This window comes from Lagenorhynchus albirostris, chromosome 20 (genome assembly GCF_949774975.1).
Source record: "Lagenorhynchus albirostris chromosome 20, mLagAlb1.1, whole genome shotgun sequence".
Taxonomy (NCBI): domain Eukaryota; kingdom Metazoa; phylum Chordata; class Mammalia; order Artiodactyla; family Delphinidae; genus Lagenorhynchus; species Lagenorhynchus albirostris.
This window is the reverse complement of record NC_083114.1, coordinates 57984417-57999015: the sequence shown is the minus strand read 5'-3', so window position 1 is coordinate 57999015 and position 14599 is coordinate 57984417. Positions and strand designations below refer to the sequence as shown.

The window sequence follows — 14599 nt, the reverse complement described above, 5'->3', positions numbered from 1 at the left end:
CGACTTTAAGGCCGGTGTGACTTTAAGGTGGAAGGTGGTGGTGGAGCTCTGTCTGGAACATGATCAAAATGTGAGGTTTTCTCCTAAATATTTTAATAATTCGTGGGGTTTTTGTGGATAGGTTTGTAATCAATTTAGGGCTTTCATTTCTGAAACATGTGAGGTAAAGATCAATATTTCCTTTCCCCCAAATCTTTGAAATGGAACGCTTTCCATTTTTCCTGTACCATTTATTAATCATTCTCTCCTCCACAAACAAATTACTCCTGTTTGTGCAGAAATATGTGTAAGAGACTGTTCGTAACAGTTATTTTTGTCATAATAAAAAACAGAACTTCATTTAAATGTCTATCACTACGTAGATGTGTTTACATCATATTTATGCTGCTTTCGCTTCCGGAGGGTCTTGGAAATGTAGTTTGATACTTTCATCAGTTTGGGAAAGTTCTCTGCTTGTCTTTTTTCTGATACAGCTTCTGCCCCATTCAGTCTGTCCTTGCCTTCTGGGAATTCCAACTGCATGTATGTTAAACCTTTTGACTACATCACACGTATTTCTTGTGCTCTGTCCCAGCTTTCCTTTCTTTTTTTCTCTTTGTGCTTTAGTTTGGATATTTTCTGATGACTCGTCTGTGAGTTTACTAATCCTGTTTTCTGCTGTGTCTCATCTGTTGTTAAGCCTGCTGAATAATAATCAGTATCAAGGTTGCAAAGAACAAAGAACTTTATTTAGGGTCTTAGGAATTGCAATTCGAGAGACACAGACTCAGGTCAAACTGAAAGAGGATTCCGGGAAAGACAAAGTGGCTTATAAAGGTAGAAGTCACAATGTATTTAAAACTGTCTGGTGAGAATTGTGATCGACTCTGACACAAGAAAGGAAATATTTATCCTTAAGGGACAGGCGACCATGAGTTATTTAGGGTAAGGGTCCAATAAGTACCTTGAGTTTCTGGAACATTATGCAGATGTTCTGGGTCCTACGTTAAGACAATAAATGGTCATAATTCAGATTCCATCTGGGCTGAGACATGCATGAGTCTCACTACCTCCAGAGCCTCCGGGCTCCGTTCAGAGAGCTCTTTTTGCAATACAGACTCTGTTTTGATTTTCCTTTCACAAGCCTATGCAATGAGTTACTAATTTCAGATATTATATTTTTATTTATAAAATATTCATTTGATCAAAAAATTCTAGTTCTCTATATAAATTGCTATTTGTTTATCTGTTCTTTTTTTTAATTTTTATTGGAGTAGAGTCGATTTACAATGTTGTGTTAGTTTCTGCTGTACAGCACAGTGAATCAGTTATACATATACATATAGTCCCTCTTTTTTAGAATCTTTTCCCATATAGGTCATTACAGAGTACTGAGTAGAATTCTCTGTGCTATACGGTAGGTCGTTATTAGTTATCTATTTTATATATAGTAGTGTGTATGTGTCAATCCCAATCTCCCAATTTACCCCTCCCCCCTTCCCCCCGGTAACCATAAGATTGTTTTCCTTTTAATTTTTATTTATTTATTTAGTTGCAGCATGCGGGATCTAGTTCCCTGACCAGGGATCGAGCCCAGGCCACCTGCATTGGGCGTGTGGAGGCTTAACCACTGCATCACGAGGGAAATCCCCGTAAGTTTGTTTTCTACATCTGTGACTCTATTTCTGTTTTGTAAATAAGTTCATTTGTACAATTTTTTTTTTGGTTTCCGCATATAAGTGATATCATATGATATTTGTCTTTCTCTGACTTACTTCACTCAGTATGACAATCTCTAGGTCCAGCCATGTTGCTTCAGATGGCATTATTGCATTCTTTTTTATGGCTGAGTAATATTCCATTACATGTACACCACATCTTCTTTATCCATTCCTCTTGCTTGTCTATTCTTTCTTTTCTTTTTCAGTTCAGGGTGGACATTAAGGTCCTCATCTGCTAACTTCAGTATCTGAAACTCTTGAGGTTCCAGTTCTCTTGTTGGCTGTCTTTCTTAGCTGATAGTCAACTGACTCCCTTTTTATCATTGGCTGAATGATAAGTTATAGGGGCTCTGGTTTTCCTTCCAGATGGGTTAAGTTTTTTTTGGCAGCAGACAGAGACCCAGCAGTGCCCCCTTGACCATGAGCTGTGTAAGGGCTTGTCTACTTAAGTTTTGCCTTTCTGTTTTTCAACAGAAAACCCCTCTAACTTGGCAGACTTTGCAAGTATAAGGCAGCTTCTGAAATCTCCGTGAGCAATTTCACCCCCTTCTGCTCCCTTCCACTAGATTTCTTGGAGCTCCAGCCTACACTGAAGCTGTTCAGGTATACACCAACTATTAATATTCCAGGGAAACTTGTGTGTAGAACTTGGGGCTCACATTTTGTGGTTCCCTCCTTTCTAGGATTAATTTCCAGCCGCTATGAAAGCCATGAACTCTGGGCTCTGTCTCCTGAATTCAGTATGACTGCTACCTTCCACTTACGCTCTATTCCCGGAATTGGTAAGTACTGGAAATTCCCCTTAGGAGGAAAGCTGGATACATAATGGAGCTTGCCAGCATGTGTCCCTTTTTCTAAGGATTATATTCTATCCAGTGTTTGCATGCTTGTGGTGTTCTCCATTGCTTTTGAATAATTTCCCTCAAGTTTTGTAAGGGTTATGTCATCAGGAGGGTCACTCTGACATAAAACTATTTTGTCAGGGTGGGCCTGGCACACTATTGTTTGGATTTAAGTGTACATTGCCCTCAGAAGAGCAAGACAGGACTTTAAAACTTGACGTGATACGGAGGAGGGGTTGGGGGAGGGATGGAGTGGAAGACTGGGTTAGCAGATGTGAGCTATTATACACGGAATGGATAAACACCAAGGTCCTACTGTAGAGCACAGAGAACTATATTCAGTATCCTGTGATAAACCGTAATGGAAAAAAATATTTTAAAAAGAATGTATAAATATATGCATAACTGAATCACTTTGCTGTACAGCAGAAATTAACACAACATTGTGAATCAACTGGACTTCAATAAAAAAAAGCTGCAAAAGAAAATTTGACATGATAAATGATTTAGTGACTCAAATAAACAAGAGAAATTGCAGTATATTGTGTTGGAATAAGCTTCAGGTTCCAGGGTTGATGCCATTTTGAATATGTATGAGAGCTGGAAAATACACAGTGTGTGGACTATACGTTCCTTTGGCAGGAAACAGCACTACAGGGCAGCACAGTGTCCCTGGTGTGGAGACTAACTGTATTTGTAGGACATAATGCTGACACTTAAAAGCGCCTTCAAATCTGCAAGCATTACACTTCTGCAATGCTCATCCTGCAGGAACGCATTTCCCGCGCGCGCTTGTCAAGAAGCTTGGGTCAGATTCTCAGAAGATTTGAGACATTTGATGCCACCCAGGTGGCGGGAAGTAGAAAGCAAATATTTCTCTATTAGTGCAGGGACCATGCATAGGAAACTTCTAGAAGCATCCCAAAGTGGAAGTCCACGGATATTTAACAACTCAAACCAGAAGGTGGCATCCTTTGAAAATTCAGCTTGGCAAATAAAAGGAAAAAATACAGACAGGTGCTCCATCAGTTCCAAAACATAATGCACGCTGGGAAAAGAACAGCACTTTATTAATGCCCTGAAATGACATCTTAATGATGCTTTGAGGGATTTTTCTTGTTAAATTGTTTTTGGTTTTGAAAAAATTGGTAACAGAATCTCATGTGCTTTCTGGGAAAGTTGCAGACATTTCACAGTGTTCTAAAGAAAGTTTCAAAGGAAATTTTTTTGTTGGTATAAATAACAGCATGGAGTCAGAGGCACCTTTCTTTTCATTCTCTCTTTACTAGGGAAGAATAGCTACTAGCTACAGAGGCAGGAAGTGAAATAAAGCTGTCAGCCCTGAGACTTCTTGTACTAATGGTACGTGTAGGGGTAATTGACTTTCTAGCATCAATACCTAGCATTAAGGTTAATTACTTCTTAGAATCAGGAACCAAGACTGGCCAGTATAAGAACTCAGTTAAAATCCTGCCATGTTTAGAAGCTGTTAACACATAGAAATTTCTTTTGCTCTGACTCAGAGGGTATTCATATTTTGCATCCATATCTGGAAAATACGATAAGTCCCAAACACAGGAACGTAATTTAACATTTACTTGGGTTGCTGCTATAGAACATTGGAAGATGTTTTCTCTCTTCCACATTTCCACATTCCTAGCCTTAACAGTGCTCTCCGTTGACTTGATTTCTGATGATGGAGTTTCATCTCTTAGGGCACTCCGCCTCACCGACCATTTTTCCGGGACCCAGGAGAAAATTTTAAAAAGTAATATGTTGTTCCCAAATTTTGGGAACCCACCCTCTCAGTTTATAGTCTTCAGATACCCTTCTCTGCTCCAGGAATCCCTCTGGCTTTGCTTGGTCTACTACCAGCACATTGGGAAAGAGAATCTTAGTTTCATTATTATTCCTTCTCCAAATAAATCCACGTCCCTTTCACCCAAATACCTACCTTTGTTTGTTGCCAGGGAGCAAAGCGTTGTTTGTGATGGCTCACAGTATGTGTGTTGAAAGGGAAGGGAACAGGGTATCTTATGAAGAAACCAAAATAGAAAGCGGGGCAGGTAATCCAACTTGGTCATTGATCCCAAAGGACAAGGATGAGAAGGGAAATGCAGCTGAGAAATAAAAGACAGAGTCCAGAGTCAAGAGTGGAAGGCAGAGCTTGGAGAGGTCGTCTGGATGTAGGAACACTTTATAGATTTTATAAGTTGCCTGGACCCTGGCATACAGGCAAGAAGTTCTCAAGGGTGCTCATCTGGCTCAAGGTGGGGAGGTCAGAGTAGGATGATGAGGTCAGTACAGGTCCATATGTTGCCACAGGTTGACTATAAAGATAGAATTTGCTGGGGAATAGGGTGGGGAATACTTTTCTTCTCTCCCATCGATATCAGGCAATTTCCGAGTCTCTGGTTACTGTCTGTTTCGAACTATTTTTGCTCGGATATCAAAGGAGTCCAGTTTTCCACCCTTGAGACTTACAGTTTACTGCTCACACCACAGTGAGAGGGTCCCTTTCAAAACATGTGCTAGCTTGAGTTAGGGCTCAAACTCTCCTGTGACTCTCCACCCCTCCCCTCCCCAAGCCCTAGTCTAAGCCCTTACAGCCACCCCTCCTCCTGCACCGTCCCTGACCATGGCTCCTGCTTCTCCCCGTTGCTCCGCCCCTGCAGCCCCCCAGCTGTGTCTTTTGTTCCTTGCATATGCCCGGCATGGTCCCATGACAACATCCTTCTCCCACTCTTGCTTCTCCTGCCTGGAAGAGTCCTGCTTGCGGTTAATTTCCTCACCATCTTCAAGTCTTGGCCCAGATCTCACTTGGTGCTCTAACCACTCTATTTAAAAGGGCGATTCACCCTCTCTTCGCTCCTCATTCTCAATCCCCCTTTCTCTGCCTCCTGTTTTCTCTTCATACTTATCACCACCTAAGGTACCCTCTGCTTATGATGCTTATTTAATTGATTGCCTGAAATAATTTAAAAATGATGGCAGTCAAGACATGGAAGCAACCTAAATGTCCACTGACAGAGGACTGGATAAAGGGGGTGTGGTACGTACATACAATGGAATATTACTCAGCCGTAACCAGAATGAAATAATGCCATCTGCAGCAACATGAATGGACCTAGAGATTATCATACTAAGTGAAGTAACTCAGAGAAAGACAAATACCGTTTGATATCACTTATATGTGGAATCTAAAATATGACACAGGGACTTCCCTGGTGGTCCAGTGGTAGAGAATCCGCCTTCCAATGCAGGGGACACAGGTTCGATCCCTGGTCTGGGAACTAAGATCCCATATGCCACGGAGCAACTAAGCCCGCACGCCGCACCTACTGAGCCTGCACGCCACAACTAGAGAGAAGCCCGTGCACTGCAATGAAGAGCCCGTGTGTCATAACTAAGACCTGACACGGCTAAAAATAAAAATAAATAAATAAAATTTAAAAATAATAAGTAAAATAAAATATGCTTTAAAATATGACACAAATGAACTTATCTATGAAACAGAAACAGACCCACAGACATAGAGAACAGACTTGTAGTTGCCAAGGGGGAGGCGGGAAGGAGAGGGATGGACTGGGAGTTTGGGGTCGGTAGATGCAAACTATTACATTTAGAATGGAGAACAAGGTCCTACTATATAACACAGGGAACTACATCCAATCTCCTGGGATAAACCATAATGGGAAAGAATATTTAAAAATAATGTACATATGTGTGTAACTGAGTCACTTTGCTGTACAGCAGAAATTAGCACAACATTGTAAACCAACTATACTTCAATAAAAATAATTTAGAAAACGGTGGCAATAATTATTGTTCCATTGGAAGGAATACTTTTAGGTGATGGGATAACTTATCCTGAAGTTTATGTACATTCTGGGAATTTTTTTTTTGCGGTACACGGGCCTCTCACCGTTGTGGCCTCTCCTGTTGCGGAACACAGGCTCCAGACGCACAGGCTCAGCGGCCATGGCTCACGGGCCCGGCCGCTCCGCGGCACGTGGGATCTTCCCGGACTGGGCCACCAACCCGCGTCCCCTGCATCGGCAGGCGGACTCTCAACCACTGCGCCACCAGGGAAGCCCCAATATTGCTTATTTTTAAAATCTCTATTTCTTGTCTTTGAAGAGAAAGAGGGGTAAAGAGCATATTTATGCAAACACCCTCCCCAGTAACTAATGCAATATTAAGTGAATTTTAAAAATCTCTAGCCAGTGCAAACTCTGCTACCTTGGACAGTTCTGTATCAGGAAAACTTTATGCTGCTAACTGATACATGCATCACATTTTTTTTTTCTTCAACTCAGGGAAGCATAAGCACAATCCTTACTTATTTTCTACTGCTATTAAAATCTAATACAGGGGGCTTCCCCGGCGGTCCTATGGTTTCGACTCCACGCCTCCACTGCAGGGGGCACAGGTTCGATCCCTGGTCAGGGATCTAAGATCCCACGTGCCACGCAGTGCAGCCAAAATAAACAAATAAATTAATTAATTAAAAAAATAAAAATCGTAAACAAGTGAGGTCATTAAATTGAACACATGCAAAAACAACTCGTGAATGCATCTCATTTCTTTATAACCTAATGAGTTTCCCCATGTATTAATGTGTAATACACAGGTAACTTACCAGAAGGCCGACTCTGGGAGACCCGTCACTGTCATCTTAAATTTTTTTCATTCCTTTGTAATGTTTAATGATGTATACAAAAGGGGAGAAATAAACTACACGAATAAAAATAAACCATTCATTTGTAGTTTCTTCATTAGAAATGAAAGGGGGTGTACTGATATTTATTCCAATAACTGATGTCAACTCTTCCATCACAGAACGATTTGTTGTGACCTAAATTGGGTTGTTAACAAACAAATGCATTATGTTAACTGTAGAAGAAATACACAAGAAAACTATATTTTGTTTCTTTCCATTTTCATATAGAAGCATTTACATATTTCTATCAGCTTTTTAAAAATATGGTGAGATTCATAAAAAGGAATGAAATGGTGACATTTGCGGAGATGTGGATGGACCTAGAGATAGTCATACACAGTGAAGTAAGTCAGAAAGAGAAAAACAAATATAATATTGCTTACATGTGGAATCTAGAAAAATGGTACAGATGAACTTATTTGCAAAGCAGAAATAGAGTCACAGATGTAGAGAACAAACTTATCGTTACCAAGGGGGGAAGGAGAGGTGGGACAAATTGGGAGCTTGGGATTGACATATATCCACTACTATATATAAAATAGATAACTAACGAGAACCTACTGTATAGCACAGGGAACTCTACTCAGTGCTCAGTGCTTCCCTAAATGGGAAGGAAATCCACAAAAGAGGGAATATATGTATACATATAACTGATTCACTTTGCTGTATAGCAGAAAGTAACACAACATTGTAAAGTAACTATACTCCAATAAAAAATTAATTTTAAATGTCTAATAAATTTTTTAAAATATGATGTGTTAGATAGATAGATGAGGCTGGAGGAATAAACCACTCTCACAGTTCAGGCAAGAGATGCTAATGTCTTGGACAAGTGCTGGTGGCAGAGCTGAAGAGAAGTACGGAGATTTGAGCTTAGAATTAACAGGGCTGGATGAGAGACGGGATGTGATGGGTGAAGCAGAGGAAGTGATCTCTGATAATTCCCCAGTTAAGTGCATGGCTTTGGCATTCACTGAGATAGAGAAAAAAATTTTAAAGACTCAGTCACATTTAGAGAAAAACACCCACATTCAGTTTGGAACATACTGGTTTGAATTGCTTATGGGGCATCAAAGTAAACAGTCAGCTACTTGGGACTACAGTAGAACAAACCTCGTCCGCCACCCGTGTTTGCAAATAAAGTTTTATTGGAACCAGTCACGCACATTGCTTTATGACTGCTTTCACATTACAACAGCAGAGCTGAGTATTTGTAACAGAGACCGTCTGGCCCCCAGAGCCTAGAATATTTGCTATCTGGTCCTTTACAGGAAAAGTCTGCTGGTCGACAAGTTGAAGCAGGGTTCTTGGAGTTACCAGCATGTAAACTGTAATTAAATTTATGTAAATGGATGACACTGTGTAGAGAAAGTATATAGGGTGGAGAAATATGCGTTGGATAGAACCTTGTGGAACTACAGACTGAAAGATGTGGGAGTGTAATGATGGATAAGATTGCAAGAAGACTGAGAAGGAATGGCTAGAAAAGTGAAAGAAAGCCAGGCGAATGCTGCTGTTTAGTTAAGAGATCAAGTAAGACAAGGAAGGAAAATGTCACTTGTTGATTGACATGAGAGCTGTTACTGACCTCAGAAAAATTCATTTTGGTGGTGTGGTGGGAATAGAAATTATAATGAGTTGAGTCGAGCCTTAAGTGAAGGCAATCCTTCCAAGAAGTGGAGATGTTACAGGGAAGGAGAGTATTTGCTTGAGGAGGAAACATGGATGAGAGAAGGTTTTGGTAATAAGGGAAGAAACTGATCATTTTAAATACTGAAGAGAAGTATCTAGTTGAAAGGGGGAAGTTGAAGAAAGATGACACAGAAGGGAAAATCCGTTGTGCAACTTTCCTGATAGTGTTAAAGGGATAATGTTTCCAGCCTTTGAACTGAGGAAAAGGGTGGGTGTAGAGAGGAGTACGGCCATAGTTTGTCAGGGTTTGTGTTGGGAAGTTGGGGAGTGTTCCCATCCTACAGGTTCTATTTCCTCTGAGAATGAGAGGCAAAGCATCATCTCCTAAGAGTGTAGGGGTAAAGGGTGGAAGAGGAGGGAGAGACTACAAGTGAGGGAAAGGATACAGAAGATTTAAAATAGGCAGTTACTTCTATAACTGCAGCATTAATTGTGGTTTGAAAAGCCACAAACCCTCTTTGCCAGTATGTTGTCAAGGAACAAAAAATTTCATCACGCATAGCCCAGCAATGTTCTTTAAAGAGGAAGAAAAACATTCCCATCGTTATGCACTGGAATCAATTAATGGAATTAAAACACTAACTTTGGCTCTGAAGTGAAATATCTAAATGTCTGCTCCAAATCCATGGTTACAAAATCTAGAGCATTTCTAAAGCACTCTGCAAAACTGGAAGAAAGAAGAATATTATTAAATGGTTGCCACGGTAGTGAGACTCATTCTGTAACAAAAACTTACCATTAAGTTCAGGAGCAAAAAGTATATTACTTCCTTTCTTGATTTTATTAATTTTTCTATCAGTCATTCCCAACAGCGGATTCGATGAAGTAGCAAAAAAGATTGGAATCAATTCTCATGTAGTTACCTGAGTATTCAAAGTGTTCTCTCATAACTGGGATTCTATGTCCCCAGCTAAACTTCAGCCAATATGAGTGAGTATCATTAAACACAATTCCCACCATTTCCGAGTAGTTTTTTGCAAGTACTATGTCCATGGTTTCTTCATCAGGAGTCCCAACGATTGTTCTTCCTGCCATGTGTAAAAAAATATAATTAATCATATAAACTTATTACTAGAGGACACAAAACCAAGTTGCAACTGTTTAGGGTTCCCATAAAATTATTGGTGTTATATACTATCCCAAAGAGGTGCCTCTAAGGTAAGGGCTGAAAGTCTTTCCTATTGTTTTAAGTTCAGTGTGAATACGTGAGATGTGAGTGATACACCATTGACCCTCAGCAGTGGAGGTTTCAACTGCACGGGTCCCCTTATATGTGCATTTTTTCCAAAAGTAACTGCATTACTACACTACCCAGGAACCGGTTGAATCTGAGGAGGCAGAAAGGTGGGTGGAGGAACCTCAGATGCTGAGGAAACACAGATACAGGGGGCCGACTATAAATTGCTTGGATTTTCGACTTCCTGGAGGGTGGGCTCCCCTAAACCCCCTGTTGTTCAAGGGTCAACTGTATTGTTTTTAAAAAACCAACTGGCAGCATATTTTTTAGCATAATCGTAATCCCCATTTAAGTAAATAAAAACTGAGTTTGTGTGCCTATGTGCATAGAGTAATATACGTCTATATATGTGACCGTGTGTATGCTTGTGTGCCTACTACCCAGAAAAGATACACACAAATTTATAGGGAAGGAAATGGCGGCTAGGACGAGGGCAAAAGCTCTCATTGTTTGCTTCATACAAGTTTATATTGCTTAACCTTTTTAGGCTGGCTATTACTTTGGTAATTAAAATAATTTTAAAATTAGAAAAAGTATTTTAAATAACCAATAAAAATACTTGAGAATTTGGTGGGGTTTTTCCCTGCCAAGATTAGAAGCTGATTTCTCTCATGTGAAAATAGTATGCCAGTAGAAATAAATTGCATGCAAAGAACCAGAGTACAAAAATCAGAAGTAAAGTTAGAACCCACAGAGAGTTTTTGGAGTCAAGGACACTAACTTAAGAATTAAGCTCACACAACATTTATAATGAATGAGTTTACAATCTGCAGAAGCAATCCGCCCAACAGGTGGTTAATAAGTCCACTAATACTTTACGAAGTCCAATTTATGGCCTCCTTTTTAGTACTTTTTTATATTTGCATGTTTTATGTCCTAACACTTTTACTCCTTTTAGCACAGTGTTTAAATCCCATGCAGGCTGATGTCTACGTGAAGAAGAAACAGATACTCATTTTCATAGGGCGGCTGCATCTTTCAAAACTACTCAGCCTTCCCAACATAGAGTAAAAGGCCGTGGAACTTTTATGAGGCCAATGCAAATTTCACTGATGTTTCTCTAGAGGTTATACAAATCCTGTCAAGGTCAGAACAGCAAGAGTTAGAAGGATACAGACCGAGACGGTGAAAGAGGCGCTGTGACCAGGCCGGGCTGGCCTGGTAGCTGGCATTGGGTGTTTCTATAAGAAAAGGAGAGAGTCCGATGAGCCCTGAGACTGGGGGCTGGAAGCAGCAGCCGGCTTGCTGCGTGCAGCAGAGACTAGTCCCCGAGGCTCGTGTAAATGCTTCCGGAGTTACAAAGAGATGAGGTCAGGGACCACACGGAGAATGCACGGAGCGCCAGGTCTGGGCAGAATCCACACTGGGCAGGAGAGCCCGTGCCCAGCGTGGGTAAGCGAGGCGTGCCGAAGTCAGGGTTCCAGAAGCTGCAATGAAGAAAAAAAGAACGGGGCAAAGTGTCCAGGGGTAAAGTGTGCAGTCATCCAGCATAGGGTCCAACCTTCTTTTCCTGCTCCAACCTTACTTTTCGGGGCATGCAACATACGCACAATAATAATGACTCACAACACCACAGATTTCCAGGACGAGAGGGTGGAAGGTGTGGGCGCTCTTTAAAAAGCCCCCCGTTAAATCTATTTCCCTTCGAGAGGCGCCCTTACCTGTAGGTCCACAGCAACCCCTCCACCACGTATGAAATGAGGATCCTGCGCCAGTTGAAAACCACTAACCCACAGGCTGGGTAAATAAACTCAATTTGCAAAACAAACTTCAGTTTAAACATGAATACGTTGCATGATAGTGAAACGCGGGTCACTGAACAACACGCCTTTCATAAACGAAGCCAAAGCCATCTTATCCATTAGCCTCCGTGTAGGCCACCACCACCAGATCAAAGGCATTAAACTTATCCACGCGTCCCAGGACTTGAAGAGGCTGTTCATGAAAATGAGTAGCTTTGAAGAGCGCCGAAAAGAAGCACAAAGAGAGCCCCAGGAGCAGCGCTGTGGTCCACTCCTCCAGTACACGAAAGAAGAAAAATGAGCCAGGTTATCATGTGGTCCAGAGCAGTGAGAAACAGTCAAACACGTTTTAAGACAGAAAGTATCGTCACTGAGCGTGGCGTCATTTCACCCTCCAACTGTCTTCCTTTCCCAGCTACTATCTATCCTTTAAAGAAAACACCATTTCAAAAAACATACAACTTTGAGATAATATCAAAAATGTCTATTGATCTTAATCTAGAAATACAGCTCCCCTAATAGTAGAACCACTGCTGATTGTATGCCCTCATATGGATGTAATATAATTACATAGCATCCCATAGGAGATATTCTTGTCCAAAGGGTTTAACCTGAAGCCAAAATCCAATTTTTTGATCTAAATTCTGTTTGCAAGAAATGTAGGTGGTTGTAAATCAACTATACTTCAATTTAAAAAATTGCTTTAATAAAAAATAAATAAAAAAGAAACGTAGATGGGAAAGGAATGAGTTAAATCACAGAATGCAGAAGCGATCAGGTAAATACAGAACGTGGGTATTCAACAAGAGAACAGCTTGGGTCTGGTTGGTGCCTCGCTTGAACAAACCAACTTTAAGAGACGTTTGGGGGCAATTTTAGGAAACTGAATTTGGACACGGAATTCGATGATGCTATGCAATTACTGCTAACTTTACAAAGTGTACTAGCGGTCATGAAGGAGAATATGCCCTTAATTTTCATAGATGCCAGCTGAAGGCTTTAGAAGTCCAGTGTCATATATTTTAAGAGGGGAGTTGAGGGGAGATGGGGAGAGGAAGCCAACATGGCAGGATGTTAGCAGGTGGGTGAACAGGATAGGATGTGAGTTCATTGGGCTAGCATTTCTGCATTTTGAGATTTTAAACATTATTAATAAGTTTTCTTAAAGGTTACGTTGGGTGATCCCTGTAAGTGTACCCTTCATCAACACAGCCACTAAAATATTAGAATTGAATTGCTTTAGGAGCTAAGGATGGCGTGAACTCTGCTAGCTCCCATCCAAATGTTATTGGCAACCTAAATGGGAAAAGAATTTGAAAAAGAATAAATATATGTCTACGTATAACTGAATCACTTTGCTGTACACCTGAAACTGACACAACATTGTAAATCAACTATACTTCAGTATAAAATTTAAAAAAAATTTTTTTTAAAATAAAAAAAATATTTTTAATAGAAAAAAGAAATGTTATTGGCTCTTTTTCAACAGAACACAGCCTCTTTGTGGCCAAGGTGGCCCCAGATAGACCTCATGGGAACATACAGCAAACCTCTTTGTGCTGATGTGCACGTCCTTATACTAGAAACTAAAGAGAGCACAGAGATGCTGACAGTCAGTGATCTGGATCCTGAAACCACTCTTATGTGTGTAAAAGTATAGTCTTCAAAACAGATCCCCCCAAAGTTCTCTACTGTTGCTCATAATTTTTTCCCCCAGCCCCACCAATTAACAGAATCTTATCAAAACGTCCCCAGTCGAGTGCTATGATTCAACCATTAAAATCTATTTCATTTTGCCTGGCTTTTTTAAATTTCTTTTTTTCCTACTACTGAAGTTTGCCCAGGGTAAGTCTGAATCACTCCACAGATTCAAGTGGATTACTTATTTGGAGAATGGCTAGCTCTAGTCAATAAAATGTTACTTACTTTGTTTTTCAGGAACTGACATATGAGCCCATTAGTTAATTTTACCTTTTGACATAAATATTATCCTATTCTGCAACATTTGCAAAATATTATGTTTACAACCCCAAATCAACTAGCCCATAGAATGCGTGAACATCAAAAAGCAATAAAAATGGCATACTATGAAATGATGGATTTTCATTCACTAAATATGGTAAAATATATATTGTGAACCATACCAATAAGCTCTCTTTTTTCATTCTCCATTTTTTAAGAAAATTCTTAGACAGAAGGGCCTGAGTTTGTTGACACACGTGCCTCTCTTTTTTAATCATTTTGTCCTGTTCATCAAGAGAAGAGACAGTAAATATCACACAGCAACAACCGGGCAAGAAAAAGAGCAAAAACTAAAAATAAAAAATAAATCCAGTTACCCAAAACAGCTTCTGAACACTTTGAAAACATACTCCCGGATGCCCTCGATGAATGCCTTATTTGACATTACAGTAACACACATTCACTAGTTTTTAAAGAGTATAAAATATTAATGAATGTAAAATATCCTGCCTGTGGGCCTTTCTCTCCAGGCTTTGGTTATGAGCTAGATGAGGGCTAGGGTGTGTCTTGTCTCAAAAGTAAAGTTTTCTGCCACATCTTGACATTACAACAACCTAGAGTAAATAACTAACACAACATCGTAAAGCAGCTATACTCCAGTAAAAATTTCTAAATAAATAAATAAAGTAAATCAGAGAATA

The 14599-nt window shown here is 40.2% G+C and overlaps 1 protein-coding gene across 1 annotated transcript; it reads right to left on the bottom strand.

Annotated features, from left to right (window-relative positions):
* Positions 1-7231: 7231 nt before the first annotated feature.
* Positions 7232-14149, bottom strand: LOC132510901 (ATP-binding cassette sub-family A member 10-like). Its single transcript, XM_060133424.1, is given in 5 exon segments — positions 7232-7256; positions 7258-7400; positions 9368-9471; positions 9821-9985; positions 14081-14149. Coding segments are annotated over 5 exon segments (465 nt in total). The 5' UTR covers positions 14109-14149.
* Positions 14150-14599: the final 450 nt, after the last annotated feature.